This window comes from Eurosta solidaginis, chromosome 4, assembly GCF_040869045.1.
Source record: "Eurosta solidaginis isolate ZX-2024a chromosome 4, ASM4086904v1, whole genome shotgun sequence".
Lineage (NCBI taxonomy): Eukaryota > Metazoa > Arthropoda > Insecta > Diptera > Tephritidae > Eurosta > Eurosta solidaginis.
This window is the reverse complement of record NC_090322.1, coordinates 278,062,311-278,086,976: the sequence shown is the minus strand read 5'-3', so window position 1 is coordinate 278,086,976 and position 24,666 is coordinate 278,062,311. Positions and strand designations below refer to the sequence as shown.

Below are 24,666 nucleotides of genomic sequence, written 5' to 3'. Positions count from 1 at the left end.
GTGAACGAATTTGAGTTTCCCCGCTGTTCATTTCGCCCGAACAAAGAGTTTCCGATAAGGTGAAATCTTTTTCGAACACGAAAAATTCTTTCGCCACCCTCTGCGATAGGGTGAACAAAAACTGTGAATATTTTCGGGCTAAAAAAAACTCGCGATAAGGGTGATTAACATCTTTCATTTTATACCCATATCGTACAAACACATTATAGAGTCACCCCTGGTCCACCTTTATGGCGATATCTCGAAAAGGCGTCCACCTATAGAACTAAGGCCCACTCCCTTTTAAAATACTCATTATCACCTTTCGTTTGATACCCATATTGTACAAACGCATTCTAGAGTCAACCCTGGTCCACCCTTATCGCGATATCCCGAAAAGGCGTCCACCTATATCACTAAGGCCCACTCCCTTTTAAAATACTCATTAACACCTTTCATTTGACACCCATATCGTACAAACAAATTCTAGAGTCAGCCCTGGTCCACGTTTATGGCGATAACCCTAAATGGCGTCCACCTATAGAACTATGGTCAACTCCCTCTTACAAATACTCTTTAATACCTTCCATTTGATACACAGAAGCTCGGCCTTAGATCTCTTCGGAGGTTATCGCGCCTTACATTTATTTATTTTTTTTTGATACACATGTCATACAAACACATTCCAGGGTTACCCTAGGTTCATTTTCCTACATGGTGATTTTCCCTTATTTTGTCTCCATAGCTCTCAACTGAGTATGTAATGTTCGGTTACACCCGAACTTAGCCTTCCTTACTTATTTTAGTTTCATTTATATCGTTATCAATTTTAAATGAATACATTTTTGCTCTTAAGCCTATAAACTCTTTTATTAACTTCCCATTACATTCATCCTTCATCATACCTAGAACCTTCTTATTCGACTGAGGAAAATTAAAAATATTTTCTTTTGGGTATGAGGATGTATCGAAAAATTTTGAAATATTATCACGAATAAAAGTCATCACTTTGAATATCATATATGATTGAATCAGTATCCATATTTATTTATTTATTTATTTATTTAATTATTTAAAGTCAACTAACAAGAGTGGTCGACTAACAAAATACAAAGGAAAGTAACATAAAAAAAAAGATAGCGTTAAAATATATACAAGTATAGAATTAAAAATGGAATAAATTAAAAATTTACAATTTATTTTAACATTGAACAAGAACTTAAATTAAACTATCATTACAAATTAAACAAATAAACTTTAAGATATCAGTTGAGACTGAAAAGTATACCATTGCGTAAGGCAACAAACGAACATTCGATACTAATGCAATTATACAAGTCGTTATAGTACGAGCACCAAACACGTATAGGATCATTTTTGTCAAAATTTCTACGACACAGGGGTAAATGGAAGGGCACGTAGTGTCTGGACGTCCTAGCAGGAACTGCAAAGCTCAATCGACTTAGCAGCTCAGAGGAGTCAACCTCACCTAGAATTAGCTTATGCAGGAACATTACCCCGAGTAATATTCTACGATTTTCCAGAGTTGGCAAATTAATGAGAAGAAGTCTACTTCTATAAGACGGAAGATGAAGATTTGAGTCCCAGTTAAAGGCCCGTAGAGCAAAAATTAAAAATTGTTTCTGCACAGACTCAATACGCTTTATATGAGTAGTATATAATGGACACCAAACACACGAGCAATACTCAAGTATTGGGCGGACCAGCGAAGTGTAGAGGACTTTGGTCAGATACGGATCCTTGAACTCCTTAGCCCAGCGTTTCACAAAACCAAGGGTACCCATTGCTTTATTAGTAATAGCAGAAATATGTGAGTTGAAGCTCAGTTTCGAGTCAAACAGAACCCCTAAATCGTTAATCGAAGATATACGCTCCATAAGAGTGCCATAAAGTGCATAAGACGACAGGACAGGCTTCACGCGATGAAATGTCATGAACTTACATTTGGAACAGTTTAGAACTAATGCATTAATTGTACACCAGCGTTGAAATGAGTCCAAATCAACCTGAAGTAGATTTGAGCGAGTTAACTCCGAAGGCAAGCATGTATAGCAAATTTTTACATCATCGGCATACATTAGAGCTCGTGAATGATTCAAAATCTGTGGCAGATCATTTATAAAAAGAGTAAAAAGCAATGGGCCTAAATGACTGCCCTGAGGTACACCAGAGGTAACATGAATTGATTTTGAAATAATATTTTTATAAAGCACCTTTTGGGTTCTATTAGAAAGATAGCTTGAGAGCCATGAAGTCAGACTCTTCGGAAAGCCCAGTAAATCAAGCTTCAGAATCAGAAGTTCGTGATTCACTGAATCAAAAGCTTTACTAAAATCCGTATAAATCACATCAGTTTGCTTGCAAGCCAAAAAACCATCCCGAACTAAAGAGGTAAACTCAAGTAGGTTTGTGGTGGTTGACCTACATCTCACAAACCCATGCTGAAAGGGTGATAATATGGAAATACACGAATGTTGAAGCTGACAGGTAATTATTTGTTCAAAGGTTTTAGGAATAGCTGAAAGCTTAGCAATTCCCCTATAATTCTCAATATTAGATCTACTACCCTTCTTGTGCAGAGGTATGATAAACGACTGTTTCCAAATTGATGGAAATGACGCTGATTGCAAAGATAAATTGAACAATTTTACGATCGGTTCTGTTAAGTTCACAGCACAGAACTTAAGCATACAGCCAGGAATACCATCGGGCCCTGGAGAAAAAATCGGTTTCAGAGCTAAAAAACTCTGAAGTACAGTGGCACTATCAATGACTGGATTGAGAATACAGTTAGAACTAACTATCTCGAACGGATAACTACCGGTTTGGGTACAGGTTGAAGAATAGGTCGATTTGAAAAAGTCTGTGAATAAGTCGGCAATATCATGGTCAAGGCTAGCATTCTCGCCACCCAAAGACAAAGATGATGGAAATCCCGAAGATCTGCGCTTTGAATAAACAAACCCGTAAAATTTTTTAGGATTTTTAAAAAACTCAATTTTGCATCTTGTTAAATACGACTTGTAGCAGTTTTGATTCAGGCGTTGGAAATTGGAACGGGCAACTAAATATTTAGAAAAATCTTCAGAAGAACCAGATCTTTTAAAACGCTTATAGAGCCTCGATTTAATATTGTTCAGGTTAGCAAGTTGCCTCGAGAACCAAGGTGGTTTACTACTCTTAGCCTTAACAAAATGAACCGGAACGCAACGATTAATAAAGTCACTAAGGTAACTATAAAAAATAGACGTGGCAGTCTCAACATCAGTACAAGTATAAAGGTCAGACCAATCGTGGGAAGCTAACAGTTGATTAAGCAAATCAAAGTTAGCCTTTTTAAAACATCTCGAACGAGAACGACATAACACTTCCATGCAATTAATCGTAGGCAGTAGATTGTCCAGTGTAACCTCAAGTGTAGGGTGCAAGGGATCTTCAGGCAGGGATAAGGCAGGGATTCGACTGAGACCAGTACCTATTGAACTATCACCAAAAACTAAATCTAACAACTTATTTTTAGAGTTCACCACGTTATTAATCTGAACTAGCGGCAATTCCATAAGCGAACCAATGAAATCATGCTGAGTAACAGGAGTCAAAAAGTTTGAATCATCGTTGCCAATCCAACTAACGTATGGTAAATTAAAGTCCCCAAGAACCACTAGGCGATCGTTATCACGCAAACGAGAATGAAGGCTGTAGATAACTGCTTTATGGCAATCATAAACGTACATATCTGACCGAGGCGGTATGTAGGAACAAGAAATATATAAGAAAAAATTCGGGAAAAAGAGCTTTACAGCTATGAATTCAATGTCAAGCGCGTCCTCAAAGCTCAACAATTCAGTAGAAATCTGGACAATACAGCTATCAGGACACCGCCTGCTCTCGATTGACGATCACACCGAAAAACAACGTAGTCATTTGAAAATAACTCCGAATTTAAATTATCAGGTTTTAGCCAAGTCTCTGTGAAAGCAATCACTTCCGCAGTAAAAGTAAAACTGTTAAGGTAAAATGCATTTAATTTAGAACGTAAACCACGAACATTCTGATAGTGAATAGTTACTTTTGAATCGTATTTGCAGGGCTGGTAATCAAGTTTTTTGAAACTATACGTGCACGAGGCTCAACCTTCGACTTTGTGGTGTACAAATGTACCACCGAATGTATAGGCCAAAAAAATTATATATAATTTTTAATTTAGTATCTATACTTTTATATTTCTCTTTGATATAATCATAATGAAAACTATACCTTTTTAATTTTTAATTTACGGTAAAACCAATATGTATCCGTTTATTGTACAGAGTTGACACCTGTTTTAATTGAATCGCTATTAAATTATTAGAAAATTTACTTAGACTATGGAAATTTGGTTTTGCTATTAAGGGCCTAGCACCAAATTTTTAAATAAATGACAATCATATTTAGATACATTGTGAAAAAGTATTGGAATAAAATTTGATATCTGATATTCTAAATTACATTTGTTATGTACTGGACCTCTATATTCACCAGTTAAATGACAATGGTCTGCTACTCTATCATTTAATAAAAGTTCCATTCCACAAATATGACAAAATATATCCTCGTTTTGATGCCTAAGTTGGTTGGCAGTTAATGGATGCATTCTAACTATTTTACTCAAATATAGGTGGTAAATATCTAAAACATCATCGAAAATATCTCAAAAAAAAATGTTTTGGAGCATCAACACCGCTATATATTTTAAAACGATTCAGTTGGTTATTACATGAGCACTTAATAAAATAACAATAGGCATAAGGAATATGTTCTCGCACACATTGAGTCCTACTAGAATTTTGAATATCTATTGGTTTTAGAATACATTCGAAAACTGCATATATAGTAAATGGTACATCTAATTGTTTTTTGAAATTTTCAAATTTTAATATTCTTTTCTCAGGTGTAGGCATGCGTGTTACAATTTTTCTACAATGCCTTTTATGGGTTAGTAATTTTTCTTCCTTATCAAAATGTATGTATTAGACATGTATTGCAAAAATAAAATTTATGTCCATGTCTTGTAACTTGATGCCCCATTAATCTACTTAAATTTTGTATCCAAACATAATGGCTTTCATTGAAATCATCACTGTATAAAGAAATAAGATTAATGTGATGTGATTTTTCTTCTTTTGTTAAATAAAAGGGAACTACTACCGAACTGTCTTCTATACCAAACACATTTACACTAATTTCTGGATTATTTGATTCAAATATTTCAATATCTTTTATTTGTAATGGGAAATTTTAGTTTTCAAAATTGACTACTTTATTATTAATTAAAGTTATAATGGAATCTTGGATATTTCTAATGCGATATGACGAACACCTTTGTCCATGTTTTGAGGGTTGGTAAAGAATGAAATTATGGCCCACTTAAAGCAATATATATCATTGTTAACAATGTTAATACAAGCTGTTTTATCTGCTATAATTTTTGGTAGTGGTATATATAATGAGCCTCTAATTGGTTGGTATTTATTTATGTTTACTTCTAGATGGATAATTTCACTTAGACTCCAACCACTATCTCGCTCTTGAAATGTTTTCATTTTTTCTATCAATTTACTAAACTTTTCCGTAATTTTATCACCAACATTATTGTTCTCCATAAATGCTTCAGTCATTAATGTTTGGTGTGACATTATAGCAAATTCTTCAAAATTTTCTTTTATTTGAATATATTTACAAAATAATTCTATAGATTTCTGTAAAAGTTCAGATAATTCGTTAAAATGTTTTCCAAAAAAATGTTCAATCTGCCCCTGATCGGGTTTCTATGTTTTATACTTACGGAAAATCTGATAACGAATTTAATTAAATGAAATACAGCATGTGGTTTCATTTACTTATATACATATAAATATGTTTCAATGTTGTACGGTTAAGGTTTCTTATCAGTATGGTTTAATAAAATTCCCATGTACAAACATATGTGTCAGGATGTACACACAAACTTACAATCTCATAAAATATCAAACGAAATGTTCAATCTTCATATTTAAAAAATTATAATTTATGTATATGCTGTCATTGTTAAGGAGCTCAAATGGTTGTAATCAATGTGAGAACATGTTTTATTGAAATACATAACAAAAAAACTCAAAACTCTGTGATAAAGAAATCATAAGTTCAATATTAAGATGACCTTTAGTTAATTATGAAATTCGCACACGCATATATATGGGACAGCATGTACATACAAACTTACAATCTAATAAAATGTCAAAGAAAATGTTCAATCTGCCCCTGCGGGTGTCCGACAGGCCCGTTTTGCAGACGAGAAAAAAGGGGGTTGGGGGTTGGAGATTGGGCGGTACTACAGGTGTCAAACTGCTACTTTTTGTAGACGAGAAAAAAGAGGGGGTGGGGGATTGGGGTGCAGTCGCTCGATTTCTTGCTGGGTTCACAAAATTCTCTCACGTACATACATACATATGTGTCAGTATGTATACAAGACAAAGGCAAGCGGCTCTTTAGAAATCTATGGGACTCTTTAAAAACGCTCGGGTGAAGTCTAGGACTCATTAGAAATATGAGGGGACATTTAAAAATTGTTTTGCTGTTTTGTGGTTTCATTCTTATGCGCCTAAATGTAGGCAACGAAATTGTTTTGCGGTATATATATGTGTTGGTGTGTATATACTTTTCCTTTCACATTTTTCTTTTCGCCATTAGGGCTGCAATCGGCTTTTCCATACTACTGCTCAGTTGAAACAATCAGCCTCAACAAACGAGGTGAATCATTATTGCGAAAATGTTTGAGGTCATGTTGATGATAGAAAGTAAGCTGCCTTCTAGTGTAGGCAAATTGCAGTCAACCGAGATGGCCTTGTGCAACTCGATTAAACAACAACAAGGAAAGTACATACTACTATACGAATCTAGATTGTGCTCTATTTCTCTTAATGCACGAATATCTTCTAAACCATTTGATAGAAAAACTTTATACAACGGAATGTTAGGGCGAATGAAGATCTTTAATGGAGTGAAAATCGGTTTAAATGACAAACATATTAACGGTTCATAGACTTTTATATAAACTGCTGAACCCTGCAAGCATGTGATTTTACAAATTTTCAAATGCAACTTTGCAGTTCTAAGAGTTATCAAATTCGAGATTTTGCATAGGTTACATTTACACCATAATTGTATAAGGTTTTATTTACTTTCACTTGGCTGTTGTCTGTAATCAAATCTTGCAAGTTAAATTTGATACACTTCTCGGTGTCCGATTGAGCTGAAATTTTACACACATGTATAACTCCGATGGCAATGCAATATTACTTTGCGATAATTCGATAAATTAATCGATAACAGAGTTATCGGTAGAGATTTGTATTCACAAGGGAATAAAAGCCTAAGTCCTCAAGAACGCAGGTAACATCGCTTTGTTTGTGTATGCAACAAACGTAGAAGTTAGGCTTTTATCGCTAAATGTTGCATACTTTTTGTTGCATACTTTTCTGCGCAATTGGTTTTGTTTTACAGATTTTTGGCGATGGAACAGAGCAGAGATCTGCAATGATAGTTGTAAACTGAACGCGACATAGGAAAAGTCACAATAAAATATGATTTTAAGTTATTTAACACTCGAATAGAAGAACTTGACTATTCAAAGTTGACTTCAAAGAAACCTTGTAATATTGATGCATTAAAAGAAATGGATAGGATAAGAAACGTAACAAATAACTAAGTAAAGTTCACAAAACTAATTTAAACAATATTTTACCCTACTAAAAATTTAAAAAAATTCATATTGTAACGAATTTGCTGCAAATCCTCTTATTTGCAACCCTCTGCTAAGTTCGTATCGCTAAACTGTTGAATAAATAACTCCAATATGTAATAATGCAAAATGGCCTTTATTCAAGTACTTCACAATAACACTTGTACTTTGCAACGAATAGCTTACTTAATAACCAAACTGATTTACAGCTCAAATGAAGCTCTACTATTCAAAATAATACTGCTATAGCTCGCTAGATAGCGCTTAATTCAAATCTCAAATCTCAAAACTGAATTACTTCTTACTCGCCTGCCCGGCTTTTATAGTTTACGCTGCATACTTCTAGGCTCTTCGATTTCCAGAAGTTACTAGTTAGTTTCGGCTACAAAATCGCCAGCCACAACTACGTGCACAAATTATTGCTCTCTCTTGTGACAACTCAGATAAGATATATGCATGTGTTTGTGCATTGCCGCTCCGCTGCTCGTATACGTGCATATGTGTAGACGTAATTATTTATTCGTTTATGTAGATACATAATGATTGAATTGTTGATGTGAATGTTTGTAGTTTACAGTCTCTCGCGCATACATAGGCGTATAAGTAAATTCATCTGTGTGTGACATCTTTCGGCTGCCTTATATATGTGTATACATGATTTGATTATTGACGTAATTACTGCTTATCGTGGCTTTGGCATCGCCTTAGTGATGGTATAACTTAGTGATGTTAATATCCGTGACACTACCCTCCACCTAAGTCTGATCGTCCCGATCAGACAAATCTCCCGATCTAAACGTTGCCAGCCTTTCCAAATGGACCACTTTCATTTTGGTTCGTGGTTTACCGATGGTTTGTATGCGGTACACTACATCGTTGATCCGTTTTACAACTTTGTATGGGCCTTCCCAATTACATTGCAATTTCGGGGACAAACCTTTTTTTCGTTGCGGGTTGTATAACAGCACCAAATCTCCTTCCTGAAAACCTTCTGAATTAATTGCTTTATCATATCTGGCTTTCATCTTGTCACTCATAATCTTTGTTCGTTGCCTTATCAGATCATGTATTTCTCTTAGCTCTTCTTCCAAATCACTAGTGGATTTCCTGACATTTCTCTCCGCATTGGCATCTATCCCAAACTTCAAATCAGCTGGCAGTCTAAGGTCGTTGCCAAAAATTACTTTTGCAGGGGTTTGGCCCGTTGTCTCATGCACTGCTGATCGGCAAGCCATCAAGAATAATGGTATGCGGGTATCCCATTCTTTATGGTACTTGTCCACTACTTTCCTTAAGTGCTCCTCCAATGTTCTATTGAATCGTTCTACCATACCATCGGATTGAGGATGCAATGCAGTTGTCCGTGTTTTTCGAATGACCAATGACTTACACATTTCCTGGAACACAGCTGATTCGAAATTCCTGCCTTGGTCAGAATGTAACTCCATTGGTACACCATACCTTGCAACCCAATTGTTTATAAACACTTCTGCTACCGTTTCCGCTTCTTGATTTGGGATTGGGTATACCTCTGGCCATTTGCTGAAATAATCCATAACTACCAGTACATATTTGTTTCCGCCGTTGCTAGTAGGAAATGGACCGGCGACGTCCATAGCGATCCTTTCAAATGGCGCACCTGAGTTATACTGCTTCATCTGGCCATGACTTCGTGTTCTGGGCCCTTTCGCTCTGCTGCAAACCTCGCAGTTCGCAATCCACTCAGTAACCGACTGACGGCAACCAACCCAATAGAATCTCTGTTTAATCTTCTCGAGCGTCTTCGTGATTCCAAGATGACCTCCGCTTGGACCATTATGCAGCTCGCTGAGCACATCAGGAATCCTCTTTCTGGGAACAACTATCAGTTTATTCTTGTATTTACCATCCTCACTCTCCCATACTCGATGAAGGCAACCGGATATCAATTCTAAACTGTTCCACTGTGCCCAATATGACTTCGCAATGGGACTCTCTGCTGACATCTCTTCTCTGTTTGGTCTTTCATTTCGTTCGAGCCCTTGCATAACACGTGACAGATCTGCATCTTCTAGCTGGCACTTTCTTAGCTGTTCCTTGTCCCATTCATCTGTACATGTTATAGTCATTAGCCGGACATCTATAATGTCTTCTTTAGCCTCGGCTTTTGAACAGTGCTTGCATTCCAAACTACATGGTCTTCGTGACATTGCATCGGCATTTCCATGGGTACTACCTTTTCGATGATCAATGGAAAAGTCATAGCTTTGTAGTCGCTCGATCCACCGTGCCAATTGTCCTTCCAGATTACGGAACTGCAGTAGCCATTTTAAAGCTGCGTGATCCGTCCTGACACGGAATCGCTGGCCGTAGAGGTATTTGTGAAAATGTTTAACGCACTCTACCAATGCCAACAGCTCTCTCCGCGTAACGCAGTAGTTCCTCTCTGGTTTTCCAATCGAACGGCTGTAATATGCAACTACCTTCTCCTGTCCATCGACCAGTTGTGATAAAACGCCTCCTATAGCATATCCACTCGCATCTGTATCTAGAATAAACGTTGCTCCTGGAATCGGATATGCTAACATTGGGGCAGTGCACAAACGCTCCTTCAATGTTTGGAAAGCCACTTCTTGCTCCTTCTTCCATTCAAAAGCTTTATTTTTTCTTGTAAGCTCATGGAGGCTATGGGCTACGCTGGAAAAATTTTGTACAAATCGGCGGTAATATGTGCACAGCCCAAGGAAACTTCTTAATTCATGTAGGTTCTGTGGTCTTGGCCAATCCTTTACAGCCTCTATCTTTTCGTTCGCAGTGCAGATGCCCTCTGTCGTTACCTTGTGACCCAAATAATTTACTTCCTTTTTAAACAGCGAACACTTTTTGGGACTTAACTTCAGACCAGCGCCAGCTATTCTTTGGAAAACTTCCTCCAAGTTCTTATGATGTTCATCGAAATTCTTGCCCAATACGATGATGTCGTCCAGGTACACCAAGCATGTTTTCCAATGTAGACCCTTCAATACCTGATCCATGAGTCTCTCGAAAGTAGCTGGTGCATTACATAGTCCAAAGGGCATTACTGTAAATTGCCAAAGACCATCTCCGACGCTGAAGGCTGTTTTCTCTTTGTCTTCCTCCTTTACCTCCACTTGCCAGTAGCCGCTTTTCAAGTCCAGTGTGGAAAACCATTTCGTACCAGAGAGCGAGTCCAGAGTGTCGTCAATTCTTGGTAACGGGTAGCTATCCTTTTTCGTAACGTCATTCAACTTTCGGTAGTCCACGCAAAACCTCATTTTTCCATCCTTCTTCTTTACAAGTACTACCGGTGAGCTCCATGGACTAGCTGATGGTTCGATGACGCCGCTGTCACTCATTTCTTGTATGATTTGACTCACAACTTCCCGCTTCGCCAGTGGAACACTACGTGGAGCTTGACGGATCGGCCTCGCATCTCCAGTGTCAATTTGATGTTTCACAACATTGGTGCGGCCTGGTTTGGAACCATCCTGGTCAAATATGTTCGCGTATTTTATGAGCAGTTGTTTTGCCTTACTCTGATAGGCTTCCTCTAGCCCATGCGTCCAAGCCGTGATATCATTTGAAAGATCAGTATTACTAGATGAAACGTATTCCTGGAGCTGTTCACAGTTAATAACTACTTCGGCCTCTTGGCATCTTCCCAAAATAGCTCCTTTGGTCAAATTGAATGGTGACTTGAACTCATTTAGTACTCTTACCGGAATACGTCCATCTTGTTTTGTCATAGCCAGGGTTTTTCCTACAAGTATGTTCAGTGCTGATTTATTTGCTGCTTCGACAACCCACAATTTGTTTGTCCCACAATCTCCATCAACCTTTGCCCAGATGACTGCTTCGGATTTTGGTGGTATTCGCTGACTCTCTTCCACCAGCACTCGTTTACTGCTGTAGCCTCTCTCGTAGCTGAAATTAAGTGGTACATCCATGTTCTTATATCGCATCGTCTTGCTTTGCATGTCGATCTTGATGCCCTGGTCGATTAAGAAGTCCACTCCAATTATGATTTCATCAACAATCTCTGCCACTATAAAATTGTGTACTACCGTGACGTTCCCAATTGCGACTTCACATGATACTTCTCCTAGAACCGTGCTGTCTTCTCCAGTGGCTGTACGCAATCTTGCTCCATGCAATGGTCTTATCTTCTTGTTGACTAAATCCGCTCGAATGATGGAATGAGGTGCACCCGTATCTACAGTCAGTAAACGTTCCTTTCCATCCACATGTCCTCCGACAGTAAGATTGTTTGACCTTCTTCCAATTTGCGAGATAGAGATTATGGGGCATTCAATTGAGGGAGCCAGCTGTCGCCCCTTGCGGCTGACTCGCTTTAGTTTAACGATTGAGTGGATTTGGAGATTTGCTCGTCTCCTTCAGCTCTGCGTTTACGGCCACCCACATTGTTGGAACTATTGGAATTGCTACTGCAATGACGTGCAATGTGACCTGGGTTACCGCACTTGAAACACTTCATAACTCCGGCATTTTTCTGTTGTGATCCCTTCAGAGCTTCCAAAATTGTATCTACCCACTCCGGCCTTTCTACTTCCACACGATGAGCTTTGTATGCTGGTTTACTCAATAATGACGCCGTTTCCTGAGTCAATGCATGGGATACCGTTTCAGAAAATGTTTGCTTTGGGTTCGCGTATGTGGCTCGCTTCGTTTCGACGTCCCATATGCCATTTATAAAGCTCTGAATCTTCACTCTTTCCGTGTATTCCACGGGTGCTTCCGCATTTGCAAGATGAGCCAATCTTTCAATGTCCGAAGCAAACTCCTGCAAAGTCTCGTTAGCTTTTTGGTAGCGGTTTTGCAATTCTATTTGAAATATCTGTTTCCTGTGTTCGCTTCCGTATCGCCGTTCTACAGCAGCCATCAATGCGTCATAACTGTTCCGTTCGTACTCTGGAATAGTCTGTAAGATTTCGGCAGCTGGTCTTTTCAATGCTACGAAGAGTGCGGCAACTTTATCTTCCACATTCCAGTTGTTCACTGCTGCGGTCTTCTCAAACTGTAGCTTCAAGACCTGGAAAGGAACAGAACCGTCAAAGGATGGTGTTTTTACCTTTGGATTACTCGCTGAAACTGCTGGACGATTTAATTGTAACTGCTGAATCCGATCTTTCAAAGCATCCATCTCAGCTTCCATTTTATCTTGTCGTTCACTAAAACCCTCCAACTGCGATGATATGCGATCCTCTTGCGCTTTCAACTGCTGAGCCAACTGAGATATCATATATGTCTTCTGTTCTTCCAGTTGCGATGCCATATATGTCTTCTGTTCTTCCAGTTGAGATGACATTTGCGACGACATTTCTGAAATACGCGTTTCTTATGCTTCGATCTTTGATGTTATTTCTGACGACATTTCTGCAATATGTATCTTCTGTGATTCTAGTTGTGATGCCATATATGTCTTCTGCTCTTCCAGTTGTGATGACATTTGTGACGATATTGATGTTACTGTCGATGTTTGTGCAGATATTGCAGTTAATATCATGTTCAAGTCTGTGCTCGTAACTGTCTGCGATGTTTCGTTTTCCTCTTCAATTTTTGTTGTCTCCTCACCATCAAGATGAAAGACATACTCTTCCACATCAATTCCTTCTGCTTCCATTGCCTCTCGTAGCCGTGCCTGAAGTTCGAGTTTAACGCCGCTTGTATTCAATCCACGGCTCTCCAACTCCTTCTTCAGTTGCTGGATCTTCAATTCACTGAACTTTGCCATGTCCTTGTTGTCTTCTGGAATTTATTCAACAATTCCTCTTCTGACACCAATTGTAACGAATTTGCTGCAAATCCTCTTATTTGCAACCCTCTGCTAAGTTCGTATCGCTAAACTGTTGAATAAATAACTCCAATATGTAATAATGCAAAATGGCCTTTATTCAAGTACTTCACAATAACACTTGTACTTTGCAACGAATAGCTTACTTAATAACCAAACTGATTGACAGGTCAAATGAAGCTCTACTATTCAAAATAATACTGCTATAGCTCGCTAGATAGCGCTTAATCCAAATCTCAAATCAAACTGAATTACTTCTTATTCGCCTGCCCGGCTTTTATAGTTTACGCTGCATACTTCTAGGCTCTTCGATTTCCAGAAGTTACTAGTTAGTTTCGGCTACAAAATCGCCAGCCACAACTACGTGCACAAATTATTGCTCTCTCTTGTGACAACTCAGATAAGATATATGCATGTGTTTGTGCATTGCCGCTCCGCTGCTCGTATACATATGTGTAGACGTAATTATTTATTCGTTTATGTAGATACATAATGATTGAATTATTGATGTGAATGTTTGTAGTTTACAGTCTCTCGCGCATACATAGGCGTATAAGTAAATTCATCTGTGTGTGACATCTTTCGGCTGCCTTATATATGTGTATACATGATTTGATTATTGACGTAATTACTGCTTATCGTGGCCTTGGCATCGCCTTAGTGATGGTATAACTTAGTGATGTTAATATCCGTGACAATATTTAAATTGAATTTAAGAAAAAAGCTTTTCTAAGAACAAGCTTATATTACTTGTTAATAAAACGAGCTAAAAGGCAAAAAATAAAATTAAAGAAAAAAAACTTTTTTAAAAATAAGCTTTTATTATTGGTTAATAAAATTAACTTAAAATTAAAAAATAAATTGACTGTAAAGAAACATAACACTTTATAAGTTCATTGTAACCTTTAACGATAATTAGGCTTTTTCGTCTGCGACATAAAAATTCTATATTGTACATAATTATATATTTTTAACATTAAAACTTTACACCTAAATTATTAAATCAAGAAGAATTTCCGAGCTCTAGGCAACACATATATATTAGTAATAAAAATGCAATTGATTATACCATATATGTTGTATTTATTTATTTTGTCGATATTTCGATTTCAATTAGAAATCATCTTTAGGGACTTGTGAATGCACCTTGTCGACACACAAGTCCCTGAAGATGATTTCTAATTGAAATCGAAATATCGACAAAATAAATAAATACAACATATATGGTATAATCAATTGCATTTTTATTACTAATATATATGTGTGGCCTAGAGCTCGGAAATTCTTCTTGATATAACTTTTGAAAGGCCGAAAATAAAAATAATACATTCGAAAACTGCATATATAGTAAATGGTAAATCTAATTCTTTTTTTGAAATTTTCAAATTTTAATATTCTTTTCTCAGGTGTAGGCATGCGTGTTACAATTTTTCTACAATGCCTTTTATGGGTTAGTAATTTTTCTTCCTTATCAAAATGTATGTATTAGACATGTATTGCAAAAATAAAATTTATGTCCATGTCTTGTAACTTGATGCCCCATTAATCTACTTAAATTTTGTATCCAAACATAATGGCTTTCATTAAAATCATCACTTTATAAAGAAATAAGATTAATGTGATGTGATTTTTCTTCTTTTGTTAAATAAAAGGGAACTATTACCGAACTGTCTTCTATACCAAACACATTTACACTAATATCTGGATTATTTGATTCAAATATTTCAATATCTTTTATTTGTAATGGAAATTTTAGTTTTCAAAATTGACTACTTTATTATTAATTAAAGTTATAATGGAATCTTGGATATTTCTAATGCGATATGAAGAACACCTTTGTCCATGTTTTGAGGGTTGGTAAAGAGATGAAATTATGGCCCACTTAAAGCAATATATATCATTGTTAACAATGTTAATACAAGCTGTTTTATCTGCAATAATTTTTGGTAGCGGTATATATAATGAACCTCTAATTGGTTGGTATTTATTTATGTTTACTTCTAGATGGATAATTTCACTTAGACTCCAACCACTATCTCGCTCTTGAAATGTTTTCATTTTTTCAATCAATTTACTAAACTTTTCCGTAATTTTATCACCAACATTATTGTTCTCCATAAATGCTTCAGTCATTAATGTTTGGTGTGACATTATAGCAAATTCTTCAGAATTTTCTTTTATTTGAATATATTTACAAAATAATTCTATAGATTTCTGTAAAAGTTCAGATAATTCGTTAAAATGTTTTCCAAAAAATTGTTCAATCTGCCCCTGATCGGGTTTCTATGTTTTATACTTACGGAAAATCTGATAACGAATTTAATTAAATGAAATACAGCATGTGGTTATATACATATAAATATGTTTCAATGTTGTACGGTTAAGGTTTCTTATCAGTATGGTTTAATAAAATTCCCATGTACAAACATATGTGTCTGTATGTACACACAAACTTACAATCTCATAAAATATCAAACGAAATGTTCAATCTTCATATTTAAAAAATTATAATTTATGTATATGCTGTCATTGTTAAGGAGCTCAAATGGTTGTAATCAATGTGAGAACATGTTTTATTGAAATACATAACAAAAAAACTCAAAACTCTGTGATAAAGAAATCATAAGTTCAATATTAAGATGACCTTTAGTTAATTATGAAATTCGCACACGCATATATATGGGACAGCATGTACATACAAACTTACAATCTAATAAAATGTCAAAGAAAATGTTCAATCTGCCCCTGCGGGTGTCCGACAGGCCCGTTTTGCAGACGAGAAAAAAGGGGGTTGGGGGTTGGAGATTGGGCGGTACTACAGGTCTCAAACTGCTACTTTTTGTAGACGAGAAAAAAGAGGGGGTGGGGGATTGGGGTGCAGTCGCTCGATTTCTTGCTGGGTTCACAAAATTCTCTCACGTACATACATACATATGTGTCAGTATGTATACAAGACAAAGGCAAGCGGCTCTTTAGAAATCTATGGGACTCTTTAAAAACGCTCGGGTGAAGTCTAGGACTCATTAGAAATATGAGGGGACATTTAAAAATTGTTTTGCTGTTTTGTGGTTTCATTCTTATGCGCCTAAATGTAGGCAACGAAATTGTTTTGCGGTATATATATGTGTTGGTGTGTATATACTTTTCCTTTCACATTTTTCCTTTCGCCATTAGGGCTGCAATCGGCTTTTCCATACTACTGCTCAGTTGAAACAATCAGCCTCAACAAACGAGGTGAATCATTATTGCGAAAATGTTTGAGGTCATGTTGATGATAGAAAGTAAGCTGCCTTCTAGTGTAGGCAAATTGCAGTCAACCGAGATGGCCTTGTGCAACTCGATTAAACAACAACAAGGAAAGTACATACTACTATACGAATCTAGATTGTGCTCTATTTCTCTTAATGCACGAATATCTTCTAAACCATTTGATAGAAAAACTTTATATAACGGAATGTTAGGGCGAATGAAGATCTTTAATGGAGTGAAAATCGGTTTAAATGACAAACATATTAACGGTTCATAGACTTTTATATATACTGCTGAACCCTGCAAGCATGTGATTTTACAAATTTTCAAATGCAACTTTGCAGTTCTAAGAGTTATCAAATTCGAGATTTTGCATAGGTTACATTTACACCATAATTGTATAAGGTTTTATTTACTTTCACTTGGCTGTTGTCTGTAATCAAATCTTGCAAGTTAAATTTGATACACTTCTCGGTGTCCGATTGAGCTGAAATTTTACACACATGTATAACTCCGATGGCAATGCAATATTACTTTGCGAGAATTCGATAAATTAATCGATAACAGAGTTATCGGTAGAGATTTGTATTCACAAGGGAATAAAAGCCTAAGTCCTCAAGAACGCAGGTAACTTCGCTTTGTTTGTGTATGCAACAAACGTAGAAGTTAGGCTTTTATCGCTAAATGTTGCATACTTTTTGTTGCATACTTTTCTGCGCAATTGGTTTTGTTTTACAGATTTTTGGCGATGGAACAGAACAGAGATCTGCAATGAGTAGTTGTAAACTGAACGCGACATAGGCAAAGTCACAATAAAATATGATTTTAAGTTATTTAACACTCGAATAGAAGAACTTGACTGTTCAAAGTTGACTTCAAAGAAACCTTGTAATATTGATGCATTAAAAGAAATGGATAAGATAAGAAACGTAACAAATAACTAAGTAAAGTTCACAAAACTAATTTAAACAATATTTTACCCTACTAAAAATTAAAAAAAATTCATATTTAAATTAAATTTAAGAAAAAAGCTTTTCTAAGAACAAGCTTCTATTACTTGTTAATAAAACGAGCTAAAAGGTAAAAAATAAAATTAAAGAAAAAAAAACTTTTTTAAAAATAAGCTTTTATTATTGGTTAATAAAAGTAACTTAAAATTAAAAAATAAATTGACTGTAAAGAAACATAACACTTTATAAGTTCATTGTAACCTTTAACGATAGTTAGGCTTTTTCGTCTGCGACATAAAAATTCTATATTGTACATAATTATATATTTTTAACATTAAAACTTTACACCTAAATTATTAAATCAAGAAGAATTTCCGAGCTCTAGGCCACACATATATATTAGTAATAAAAATGCAATTGATTATACCATATATGTTGTATTTATTTATTTTGTCGATATTTCGATTTCAATTAGAAATCATCTTCAGGGACTTGTGAATGCACCTTGTCGACACACAAGTCCCTGAAGATGATTTCTAATTGAAATCGAAATATCGACAAAATAAATAAATACAACATATATGGTATAATCAATTGCATTTTTATTACTAATATATATGTGTGGCCTAGAGCTCGGAAATTCTTCTTGATATAACTTTTGAAAGGCCGAAAATAAAAATAAAAACAACATAAATTATTAAATCTTACAGTTTATATCACAGTCCTAATTATTCTAAAAGTTAATTTTTAAAAAGTTTTTTTTTATTTAATACTCCGCCCGGCAAAACGAACTTTTTTTAGTCGACAGCTCAATCGGAACTCACCATCTTTTTATCTACTTCAAAGCAGCTTTTTCTACTCGGAGGTAAATCGAGCTTCGTGTTTATATTTTTTCTCCCCTTTTTGAACCTACACTGTCTCCACTGTAGTTTTATTTGAAGTTTTTTTTTTCATATTGAAAAACTATAGTACATACATAAACAGTCTAAATTTTTGTGAAGTTTTTTACCCACAAAAAACTTAAATATTTTCAAATTAATAAGAATCTAAACTTGAAAATCTTAAAAAAAAACACCTGTCGTCCATGAAATTTAAAATTGCTCCTACCTTAAAATATTTTCCTCCCAAAAAATATTATGATATATGAATTGTTGGTTGCCATACCTGAAATGTTGAAATGAATGAAGATTTAATGAAGATTTCTGCTTTTCGATATTTAATTTTGCATGATAAAACTTGCAATCTTTAACGTTAAATCTTTTCAGATGCCTAAATCTCGAATAAATCTCTAGGTGGAAATATGTTGTCAGAGCTAGAGCATGGCTTTGTGAACATGCAAATCGACCCATTCTAATGTTTACTGATTCAATTAGATGAATTAGCGCCCACTGTTAACACTTAACGTTGTACATACACATATTCTGTTGGATTGTTATTTATATACCTATGTATATGAATATGCATTTATTTGCACTGCGTATGTATATGTATGTACATTAGCATTCAGGTATAAAACGAATACCGTAAAGTAATTGGTGCATTTAATTTATAGACGAACGATATCCATTTTCCTTTGAAACTCGCGTGCCACATGAGTGCGTGCAAACTGCACCTTATAAACAATGCTACGAACACCAGTTTCAGTGGTCCACTTCACCACATCTTTTGTTATTTTTATTTGTGTGTTTATCTATAATTCATGAGAAATTTCGCTAAAAAAATTATTTTCATGTTCAAATAAAGCCAACAATTATTTTAAGTTTAGTAGTAAAAATGATGATATTACGAACGCATCCAACTTGGCAAAGGTTTGTTAACAAATTTGACAAAATTTAACGTTTTAATAAAATTGTAAACCTCTAATAACTATTTTGACAAAGAAATTAAAAAGCGAGCTATACCTGATGTTAAGTTTATATCGTCAGTGATGCTGCAGAACGTTCTACATATGCCGCTTTTATTAGTTGTGATCAGTGTGAATTCATACAAGTGACGAATTTAAAAAAAAAAAAGCGTTCACAATAGTAAACAGCCCCGATCACCTGTTCAATCATTGTTCGATTACTTAAATCATTTACTCAATAGTGTTTTTCGAAAATATTTGTAGACGACTGGTTCATTGCATTATTAAAATGTTTGGTTAACTGGCTGCTAATATTTTATCTATGAACCAAGGCGAATCCATACCAGGTGTTGGCAAAGCGAATTCAACCAATTCGCCATGCAGAAGAATGTGAAGTCAAAAGAAAACTTTCATTGATTTCGATTAACTGACATTTTGTTGTACAAGGCTATGTATGGAAAATAATGAAGAAGAAGCAATCGGCTGTTGGGATAACAACACCTGGTACTAAATTCGCCCTGCTATTAACTATATTTTAGAAATGAATATTAATAACATTTAAAAGAAAAGCTGATTTGAAACAAAAACGGGCCCTTCACTTTAATCACCGTGAGCAAAAAGCTAACCTTTCTTCCATTCTCTGGCCATTCGCGACAGCCCTTCTCCCTGTCATCTATTGTTTGACAGGTTGGTGTGGAAATGGAAAAATAGAAAGATTTTTCACTTGTATGAATTCACAATGATTGTGATTCAACGGACATGACACGTACCATGAAAGACGTCTTTCTTTAATTCAACTTGATCATTTACAAATGTCTATGTATGCTGTTCAGGGATTTTTGCCTTTATATATCGCACACCTAGCTCAAAATAGCAATCAACTCGAAAAATCGCAGTGTTCAAAAAACGTGAAAAATTACTGCCTCTCCTCTGCCGTACTGGTTGGTGGAGGTATTAGTAAATCGAGTATACAGTTTGGTTGGTATTGAATAGGAAAGCCCATAACTTCAAAATTTAAGATTTTTTAGTTAGCTCCCTATTGATCTATGTGTGCGATATAATATGTACAGAACGTCCCCTGCGTTTGCTTCAATTTTGTATGGTTTTCTTTCTTACTCTTAGATCCACTGATAGTGAGGATTATATGCATATCCAGGTGTCCAACCAGCATGTAGTAGGTTTTGAACCGCCTAAACCGCCACCGCCGCCTCCATTACCAGTTCAACCGCAAAAGAAGCACAATGAAAAGCTTAATAATATGAAAACTATCAATTCGCATATATCAATTGTTAATCAAGACACAGCTACGCGTAAACACCACCAGCCACTCTCCGCCATTTCCATACAAGATCTTAATAGTGTGCAGGTAATCTCAAAATCGATAAAATTGAATATAATGCCACCCACCTACTACAACGTTATCACGGGGACAGTTGTAACTTCTGGAAGCGTTTCAGCTTTGGTGCCGAAGGAGGTATTCTGAAATCCTTATAAAAAATCTATCTATATCTAAATTTTAACTAAATATGAAATATTGGACATAACATGTTTGCATGTAGATTTTCCAACATATGCGTTTTTTTTTTTTTTTCAAAATTAATCGAATTAATCTTTCCGTTTACGCAAAAAAATAGTTAAAACTGTGATTCCTGATACCAGAAATTTTTTATACCTACTGATGTACGATTTTGTATGGAGATACCTCAGTCTATAAAAACAATGTAGTTGCAAAAAAGCTAAGAACTAGTTTACATATAACGAGATTATCTTCATCTTCATACTTAACTCTTAATCGGTAATTAAATAAATAGATTTCCCATATAAATTGTATTATTAATATAATCTGTAATTGTGAAAAAATTTTAGAGATTGCGGCGTAGAACCTTCTCTAGGCTGTCATCTCGTAATGGAAGCACAAAATAAAAGAAAAAACAAGTGCATTTATTTTTTTATTTTTTTTTTTAATAAAAACGAAACTTATAAACATATAACAATAACAATTTCAAGATCACTTCGAGACTGTTTCGGGAAAATATTGGGACAGTTGAAGCATCCTTTGGGGTACACTTCGAAATCATTTCGAGACCAATTCGAAAAAATTTCAGGACAGCCACAGGATCATGAAATAATCCCAAAACTATCTTGAAATTGTTCCAAATTTTTCCCGAAATATTCTTGAAATTATCCTGAAGTTCTTCCAAAATGATACCTTAAAAAAGTCCCAAATCGCACCCGAAAGGATGCTTCAACTGCCCCAAAATTGTATCGAAATGATTTTAAAGCTTTCCCGAAATGATACCAAAAATGTACCGAATTGAATGATCCGGTATGCCTGCTTCTTATGGAAAAAACGACAAGTCCATGTTTTGGGCTAAGTTAGACCACGTTTACACTTTTCTTATTCTACAATAAATCGTTAATAGATAATCTATGTGCTAGATTATGTTCTGTCAAATTGTCAAGTTTCTCTTTTATTGTGTGCTTCCAATTATAGACAAATCTCTAGAGGTGGAACTTTTTCTATAAAAAAAAGCCTCTCTAAAATCTGTTCACAACCCTGCAAAAATCGCGAGTACTCCATGCATGCATGTATGGAGTACTCGCTATGGACCAACCGAGTACTCCAAAATTAATCACAATTCATACAAAAAATATGGTCCAATTAACATTGCGATGTCCTAGGACTGGACCATATACTCCAGCTTCACATTACATCAGAGTAATCCATGGAGTACCCACAGTCCAATAAACATCGTGTAGTGATTACAATCGTTAAAAACGAGCAATGATCGACTTACAATGTGTTCGTGTAGAAACAGGAGTTGGTCCATTGCTGCATTACAGTGGAGTATAATGGTAAGTACTCCAGTGGACCACATGATCCAACGATTTTTGCAGGGAATTTGCGATTATCGAAGGGAAAAATTTATATGGGAAATCTAGCTACATAGTTCATGATTGCGAGTTGAGTACGAAAATGAAGATAATCTCGTTTCATGTAAACTAGGTCTTACGGATATGTTTATAAGTTTTTATTCACTCAAAAAATAAATAAACTTATTATCGCTGGCCTTTCATATGTTAACGCCAAGATTAATTATTTTGGATTTATTGTAGATTGTACATGTGTAAACGTGGTCTAAGAATATTTTTAAAGGCGCAGTATCTGCGAAGATATGTACGTTGTTTTCGACCAAGAAACATTAAGGCCCGAAGCCCGAAGACATTGCAGACCCGGGATTTCGGGCTTTCAAAATGGAGTTTAACAAAAGCAAGGACTGAAATATCCAATATTTTAAATAAAAATCAATTCAAATCTTATAAACACTAATAAGAATCAGTTTCGTTTGAAACCAAATGAAATAATTGATGTTGTGGACTTCAACACAAGTGTTACAAAACACAATTCAAAACACTTCATTATTTTTAAAAAATATCCTAAACATATTAGAGCATACCTATTAAGTATCATAAGAAAGACTCCACACTGATAAGGGAAATTGTGGTGTAGACCACGAGATCTATCTTATATAAAAGTTTTTATTCCCTTTGAAATCAGATCATTGCAATTTATACCGTCTAAAGAAGGCTGTACTTTATCACGAAAAGAGGATTCCCTTTTGATAAACCAAATGAGGACTTTGCAAAAGTAAAAAAGAGGGACACCATTAATCAATTAAAGTTTGGTTTGCACTATTGAGCAGTGAGTGTCCTTTACTGCTTTTAAAGTATAAAAACATTTTTTAAAGCATTTTTTTATTTATTCAATGGATCGGGAATACCGGTATTCAGAATTCCCCGGACTCGATGCCTTAGGAAACATGTAACTTCACTTGGTTTCCTTGTAGGAGATGCTGCTTTCATTTTGTAGATACCCACATATTTTACTAGGGTTTGTGGAAATTGTGAGTAGATACTGCAAAAATGTGAATTTACAACAACTATAACTTTATATCTATTTGTAATTTTAAAAGTATTTTTGCAGGAATAATTTACGCATTTTTAAGGCGAGTTCACCTGTGTAAATAAGGAATTTTCTAAAAAAAAGTGTAGATACCCAAATTCTTTATTAGGATACCAGTATTCTTATGGATTACATAAAGATTAAACATTTTTCAACTATCACAACTTTCATGAAATTGCACCTTGTTTAGCATTTATATTTCGCGGGCAAAAAGTGTTTACAAGAATCTTCTTAGACACCATAGCTGAAACTCTTCAAAGATTTGGACGTACATCATATATGTTATATATGTGTGTACATATGTATGTATTTGATAATATGTATGTTATATATTTAACTGTGGTATTGCAGTTTGAAGAGGTGGGACTGATAATAATCGTTTATTTGATTTTTAAGCAGTTATGTATGTAGGTATCTCTATCAATGTTTAACAAAAATAATTTGGAAGAAGCAACCTCACTGAAAAGTTCAAAGGTTACTATATTACAAAGTTATATTTAAATTTGTTTTACCACCTGTTTAGCTTCGACGCACTGACACCCAGAAAATGCCAAAACCATATCAAATGCCAGCACGCAGTTTGAGTATGCAATGTTTGACGACATCGTCGGAGGCATATCTTAAGACGGATCTTATCGCCGAATTGAAGATATCAAAGGACATTCCAGGTATAAAGAAAATGAAAGTAGAAAAGCAAATGGCCGGGCAATTCGATACAGAGCATTATTCAGAAATTTCCAAACAATTTACAGCAAACAATTATATAGATCAGGTAAGCACAAAAAGTTTGACCATATTTTTGAATAGTGAGCGGATATGTCAATCGGTATCAAAGCTTTATTCACAGATTCCAGAAAAAGATCAGGCAGGGAATGTCATTCCTGATTGGAAAAGGCAAATGATGGCGAAAAAAGCCGCAGAACGAGCTAAAAAAGAATTCGAGGAACGTATGGCGAATGAAGCTGAAAATAGGCGACTTTCACAAATACCTCAATGGAAACGAGATCTATTAGCGCGCCGAGAAGAAACTGAAAATAAATTAAAGTACCTACCTTCATAAATACACACATAATTACACGACAGTTTCAT

At 35.4% G+C, this 24,666-nt stretch overlaps 1 protein-coding gene across 12 annotated transcripts in view; it reads left to right on the top strand.

Moving 5' to 3' along the window:
- The window catches only part of f (forked), a 231,506-nt gene that overhangs the window by 205,993 nt on the left and 847 nt on the right, over window positions 1–24,666 (top strand). For 10 of the 12 annotated variants that reach the window (XM_067778483.1, XM_067778490.1, XM_067778493.1 and 7 more), the window contains 3 exons: window positions 20,736–20,979; window positions 24,101–24,349; window positions 24,413–24,621. In XM_067778483.1, the coding sequence (XP_067634584.1) occupies window positions 20,736–20,979; window positions 24,101–24,349; window positions 24,413–24,621 (702 nt within the window). The remainder of the gene's footprint in view (window positions 1–20,735; window positions 20,980–24,100; window positions 24,350–24,412; window positions 24,622–24,666) is intronic. The other 2 variants (XM_067778484.1, XM_067778495.1) reach the window with 1 other exon arrangement.